General features: G+C 47.0%; 1 protein-coding gene across 1 annotated transcript in view; it reads right to left on the bottom strand.

The window, feature by feature from the left end:
- The window catches only part of STX8 (syntaxin 8), a 124,351-nt gene that overhangs the window by 102,249 nt on the left and 15,882 nt on the right, over nt 1-6,220 (bottom strand). The window contains exons 2-4 of the mRNA XM_029960054.1: nt 6,086-6,185; nt 2,500-2,594; nt 722-832 (exon numbers count right to left, since the gene is read on the bottom strand). Coding sequence (XP_029815914.1) covers nt 722-832; nt 2,500-2,594; nt 6,086-6,185 — 306 coding nt within the window. The remainder of the gene's footprint in view (nt 1-721; nt 833-2,499; nt 2,595-6,085; nt 6,186-6,220) is intronic.

Here is a 6,220-nt window from a genome sequence, read left to right as displayed (position 1 = left end):
AGTGAAAATGTCTTTTTATAGAATTATATCAAGTCTGTGCCTAATGTGGTTTGTTTGTTATGGACACAGCACCCGTGTGACTCCATCAAACCCAACCTGTGCTCTGCTAATAACTGATTAACTCAGGCAACAGGCCCGAATTTCACATTCAAAAACAAGGCTCTGCCTTTCCTCCTGGCCAGGTGGGGACCACCAGGGATGGATCCTTTCTAAGAACCTGTTAGAGAGGACAAACAAACCCCCTTCCAGTGGAAAGGGACTATGTGGGAACAGCGTAACGAGAGCACAACTGGAAGATGAATAACCACAGTTAGTTCCCCAGCTGTGAAGGACACACCAAAATGGAAATTGAAATGTCTTCCATCTGAAGGCACTGCTGACTGCTACACAGTGTGGTCACTGGGGACTGCTTCAACCTTAAGCCTCATCCTGACAGTTTTCTTCCCAACAATTCACACAGGCTTTGGATGGTGGCACCCACCAGTCCAACACAGACCGGTTGGTCAGTTATTACCTCTTCTAGGCAATTCCCACTCCCTCGTCCTCCCCAGCTCTGCAGACACACATGACCCTGTCACGGAAGGCAGCACATCATTTCTAAGCAAATGAAACACCCTTTGCTACCTGCAGAGCTCAATGAGTTCAGTGGGTGCTTTACCATTACCCTCAGGCACTCCCAAAGCACAGATCCCATCGCTCACTTGAGGTGACAGTGCCATACCTTGTCATATCTGGTTCTGGGCCTTCATTCTTGTAAGATGCCTCAAGTTGTTTATGTCGTGTGAGAAGGTCGTCCACCAAATTCTGCCTCCTGTCTCCCTCCAGCTGTGTACTGATGGCACTTGGTTAAGGAACAAACTCTAAAACACTGAAAAACTTTAATTTAATTACATAAAATATCTGTTATACATTCTGAAAATAAATCAGATCCCCTGATCATCAACATTAACTAGGGTAACTATTTTACCTCAAGAAAAGGCTCCAATATCTTAAAGGATGGGTCACACCTTTCTGAATGAAATCTGCTGTTATTCTAAATGTGTTTCTGAACCTCACATATCTCAAACAAAAAGTTTTATACAGTGGCCACAGAATGATCTTCATGTCATCACCTCAAAGCAGCAAGAGAACTGGAAGACTGCTTACTGCCAAATTAGCATTAAGAACAGCAACTCCCTCTCCAACACCCAACACAAGTCTTTTATCTATCACCAAGGAGCCCTGAGCAGTTGGTCTCCTCTCCAGCACTGACAGTGTAACCATACTGCATGGGTTAAGTTCAGGGAAGGATGAGACTCCTTAAAAGAGTTCCAACTCACGCTGTCACAAACGGGGCAGGCCCAAACAGAACAGAGCTTTTAAAACCAGTGGGGTACTTCACATCTCATTTCACTGGAGGCTCATAATACAGACCAGGGGAGTAGCTCTTAGCCAAGTGATCAGAGAACAACCAAAAATTTCCTTTGAGCATCTGTTTCCATTTGCAATTGGTCAGCAGAACACCCCGACAGCCACTGGTGCAGCAGAAAAACAAATCACGCAGTGTCTCTGAAAGACAAGATGCCCTGAAGTGCTCTTGGCTTCAACAGGGGACGTGTGTTTGCTTTCTTAAATTAACCTCAGTGAGTTCTGAAGGAATACTAACCCTCTTCCAAGTACTGCTGAGTGGATTAGGCAATAGCTGAACTGATCTGTGTGTGCTTTCTGCCACAGCAGCAACATTTGCCTGCTCTCAAGCACTCACTGGATGGGGAAGTGTCACCCTTGCATCAGCACAGCACTGAGGGGCCAGGGCTTAGGAGGGATTTCTCATATAATAGGCTTGAAATTAAATGTGCCTTCATCAACTCAGATTGCTCCTGGATACCTTCAGGGAGATGGACAAATTTCTTTGACTCCTTTGGCATGACTCTCCCAGCATATGGGAGGAGCAGTATATCCAGGCCACAGGGTAACACTCCTAGAAGAAAACCTGTGATTTCTTCCCAAGGCATATTTTGCAGCGTTTTGACAACATTCTGAAGATGGAGCCCTGTTGTTCCTTAAGTCAGTCAAAGCCAAGACTCCCAGAGCCCTGCCCACAAGGCTTCATCCTTCCCTGTAGCAAGGCCTGGCCAAGAGAAAATATCAATTAACCAGTTTTGTGCTGGACAGGTGACCTTGGCTCACACTGCAGCACCCGGCCAGCAGTGCCAGCACAGCACAGGCAGCACCAGGACAGCTCTGAGATGGCTCACACCATCTTGTTAAGCTCCTGTCTGACACAGAGATAACCAGAGCCAGCCCCATGCCCACCACCCCAGAGGGGTGCAGGCTCCCTTCCTGCTCTACAGCTGCAACGAAAATACCAAACAGCAGCACAGAGAAAGTTCCAGTGACAAGGTCTTCTGCACAGGGAATGAGGGGAAAACCCAAACTGTGTGGCAGAGCAATCCCAGTGTCTTTTTCCACTCTGTCCCACAACACCAGTGGGTCAGAGAGTGCTGTTTACATGGATACATTTGGCGGGTTGACACCGCCCGAAGCAGCAACTCCTTCAGCTGATCAATCTTCTCCCTGAGATTCTGCAGTGATGATCTGATGGCCACATTGATCTGGAGGGGAAGAAAGAGAATATTTAAGTTTTTCTTTTTGGTCTGAGTTATAATTGCATAAAATTTCATACTGCGTCATGCAGTATTTGATATAAATATATACATATCAAATATATAACATATTATATATAATATGTAATATATATACTGTAATATATATAAATAATATGTATTTAACTTCAGCCCTACAGGTGTGAAGGGCTTCACTCCAGCCCCAGAAAGCTGAAAGGAAGTGACACAGCTCATGGCTCTGGGATGCTTAGAAAATAATGGGAGAAATAGTTCTAGTTTCACAAACACAATTCTGGGATGCTTAGAAAATAATGGGAGAAATAGTTCTAGTTTCACAAACACAATTCTAAGGCATTACTGCTGTTGAATATGGAAAGCTGTCTTTCAAGCCTTTATAAACACACTCCTCTATATGGGCAAAACATTTCAGCACATTTTAATATTTTTTAGATAGTTTTCCACTTCTCTCCTTTGATCTTTAACACAAATAAAAGCACCAGCTCCTTCAGCCACCAGGTTTCTTCCCCAGCTCCCAGGATTAGAGGGAAGGTTGCTACAGGTTCAGACATTCCCTCCACTGAACTCCTCCAAACTTTAAACTAAAGATCCCAAAGAAATTCAGATTCCTCCATGTCCCTTCTCAGCAGCACCTGGGACCCCCCACCCTTTCTCACCACTGACCTGCCCAGGATTCAGATGTGTCTGTTCTTACCAAAAGCAGTTCAGTTGTTCACAATTCTTCCCCGCTGCAAGCAAGCCCCAGGCTTGCAGGAATCCTCCTCTCCCCACCCCTTCCCAAGTCTGGCTGACATTATCCTCTGGGATTTTCCTCCTTAAATCTTATTTCTTTTCATTCCAGTTATGCAGAGAGTTCTAGGAAAAAACACTGTAACTGCAATTAACCATGCAAGTCATCCTAATTAAGACTTGATGTGCTTCTTGTTTACAAGCTCCTAGCCCTGCTGTGGGTTACAATGGGCTGCAACCCCAGTTCCTCTTTGAGGAACGTGGATCAGAAGAGGAATATCTGCTCTGACTCTCATTCCAGCCTTCTTGGAGACACAGCAGCAGCCAGACAGCAGCATGTCCCTGAACAGGATCCTGCACAGCCACACCACACTCAGTACCAGCACAGGGATGGAGCAGGAGAGCCCCAAAACCCCCCCGAAAGCATCAGGAATTTAAATCCCTCTGACTCTGTGAGGTTTGCTCTCAAACACCACCAAATACAACAGCAAGCAGAAGCAACCACACTGAGCCCTCGAGAGGATGCAGCCAAAATCCACCTTCAGCCCAACACCACGGCAACAATTCCCAAACCAGGGTGGGGTCTCAGTGCTTTTGGGAAGGCTCAACGTCCTGCAGGTCCTCTGGCTCTACAATCAGGTAATCAGCCTTTTAATTTCATGTGTTCTTGTGTCTCCAGGAGGAGAACGCTGCATTTAATCAACCCAGAACAGCAGAACAACATAAAGGTGACACGGCCAAGAAAGTCCTCAAACACAGACACCACTGGCCACAACTGCAGTGAGACAACACAACATTTCACTTCCTTCAGAGGAAAAAAGGAAAATAGAAAAAAAGAAACCAGTGGAAGGCTTAAGATCAGCTCGACAGAGCAGAGCTCACAGATGGTAAGTGCTGCCTTGAAATCTTTCCTTATAGTTTATATTTCCATTTTAAGTTTTATGCTCTATTTTTGGCAACAGGGTTTTTAGCCATGCCAATGGCAAAATACTATAAAAATAAAAACTTGTTTATATTCTCCCTAACAGGCAAACAATGCACAAAGACATCTCCCTGCATTAAAGCGCTCGGGAGGCACAGAATACAAGACTGCTCAGCCGTGGATTTCTCAACAGGCATTTCTGTTGTGAAAACAACTCTCTCCTTGTGGGAAACTTGTTTATAGTAGAATCAAACACTGCCAAATATTCATCTTTACCTGTTCATGGATGAAAGGGAAACTGGAAAACACAGGGCATGGAACAAGTGATTTTATGAAGCACTAAGTCAACCATGTAATGTTTCCATAAAACACAACCTCGGAGAGTTCTGGCCCCAGAAAGGCTTCAAACAACAGCCACACGAGGTTTGTTGGGGTTTGTGGACACGTCACGGATGGCACTGATGGAAATAGAGGACTTTGTCCTCTATAAATACACACAGGTTAAGCAGCAATCTTTTTATTAGTCTTCTACTGCTTGGGCATATCTGTACAATTTGTGATAATTCACCATCCTGCAGGCAGGGACCAACCTCCAAACACTCCTCTCAATGCTACAGCCAGAGAAAACACTCCTCTCAAATCCCACTTATTTGGGCCTTCTGAAACCTCAATTCATGATGAATTTGAGTCACTCATTCAGCAGCACTGATTATTGGACAAAGCCCACACAGTTTTCCTCAACATTTCTTCACGGGAAACATTTCAAAAATGGCATTTTATTTTAAAAGCTGACAGGTTTTAAACTGGAAGAGGAGATTCAGTGATTGGGCATCATATTAAACCCCTGCTATAAAGAGGAGCAGAGCCTGCAAGATAAATCAGTGGGGCTTTAATTATGTCAATTATTATAAAGGACCAACTCAAGGACTTGCAGCCTTTTTTTATCTTAACACATCCAGGGGACCTGTTGATGGCATGAAGCTGCTCCTGCACTGCCTGGAGGAAAGGATGAGGCTTTTAGTCCCGGAGAAAGGAGCTTCCTGAGAATCCCAATTTCATTTTATTTTTTAAACAGGAAGTGTGAAAACGTAGAGAACATTTTCCTGGGTAAGCTCTCACTTCTGCTTCTCATTTATATTTAATTCTGGTCTTATGTTTTGTCCAAAATGTGGCTAAAACAAGGCTGCAAAGTTCCTGTTTCCTCTGCTGTGGAGCCCCTGCAGAAGGCAGCGATCCAGCCTCGTGGGGACAAACATCTGTTCCCTATTCCCAGAGAGGGGCACAGAGCAGCTGATGTGCATCCCAGCACCTCTGAGCCTCGGGATCTCTGGGAAAGTTCTGATCCCGGCAGCGACAGCCCCGAGCAGTCAGCAGGGTGAGCCCAAGGCTCCCAGGGCTCCTCCTCTCCTCCTTTCAAACCAGCCTGATCGCCCACAGAAACATCAGTCCTGTTAAACCCAAGGTGACTTTTGGGAGGCTGAGAGGCCTCTGTTAATGTCGAGTTTGCATCCTCGTTGTCTTTACAGGACCCCCGAAGAACAGAGCGCTGGCGGCGGGTTCCTGCCATCGGACACAGCGTGTCCCTGCAGGTCCCCAGCGGTGACACCGACACAGCCGGACCCGGGCAGGGCCGGAGCGTCCCCCCCGTCCTGGCACCGGCTCTGCCCCTTCCAGCAGCTCCCGCTTCCCTCCGCGCCCCTGCCAGGGAATTCAGGGCTCCCGGGCACATCCCGCCCCTGCAGATCTAAAGCTGAACCCGCTCCGAGAACGCTCCAAACCCAAACCCGGCTCAGCCCCCGTCCCGGGGTACCTTGGCTGAGCTCTCCCCGCTCCGCTGGCACCGGTTCCGCTCCTGGATCTTCTCGGCGATGTCCTGGGCGAGCTGGCGAGTGGCATCGAGCAGGGAGAGCCTGGAGGGAGCGGGGGAGCGGCTGAGCCCGGGGGG

Source organism: Manacus vitellinus, unplaced genomic scaffold (assembly GCF_001715985.3).
Source record: "Manacus vitellinus isolate BGI_N305 unplaced genomic scaffold, ASM171598v3 scaffold_24_pilon, whole genome shotgun sequence".
In the NCBI taxonomy this organism is placed as follows: Eukaryota; Metazoa; Chordata; class Aves; order Passeriformes; family Pipridae; genus Manacus; species Manacus vitellinus.
The sequence above is the reverse complement of the archived record's forward strand: the minus strand, read 5'-3'. Positions and strand labels throughout refer to the sequence as shown.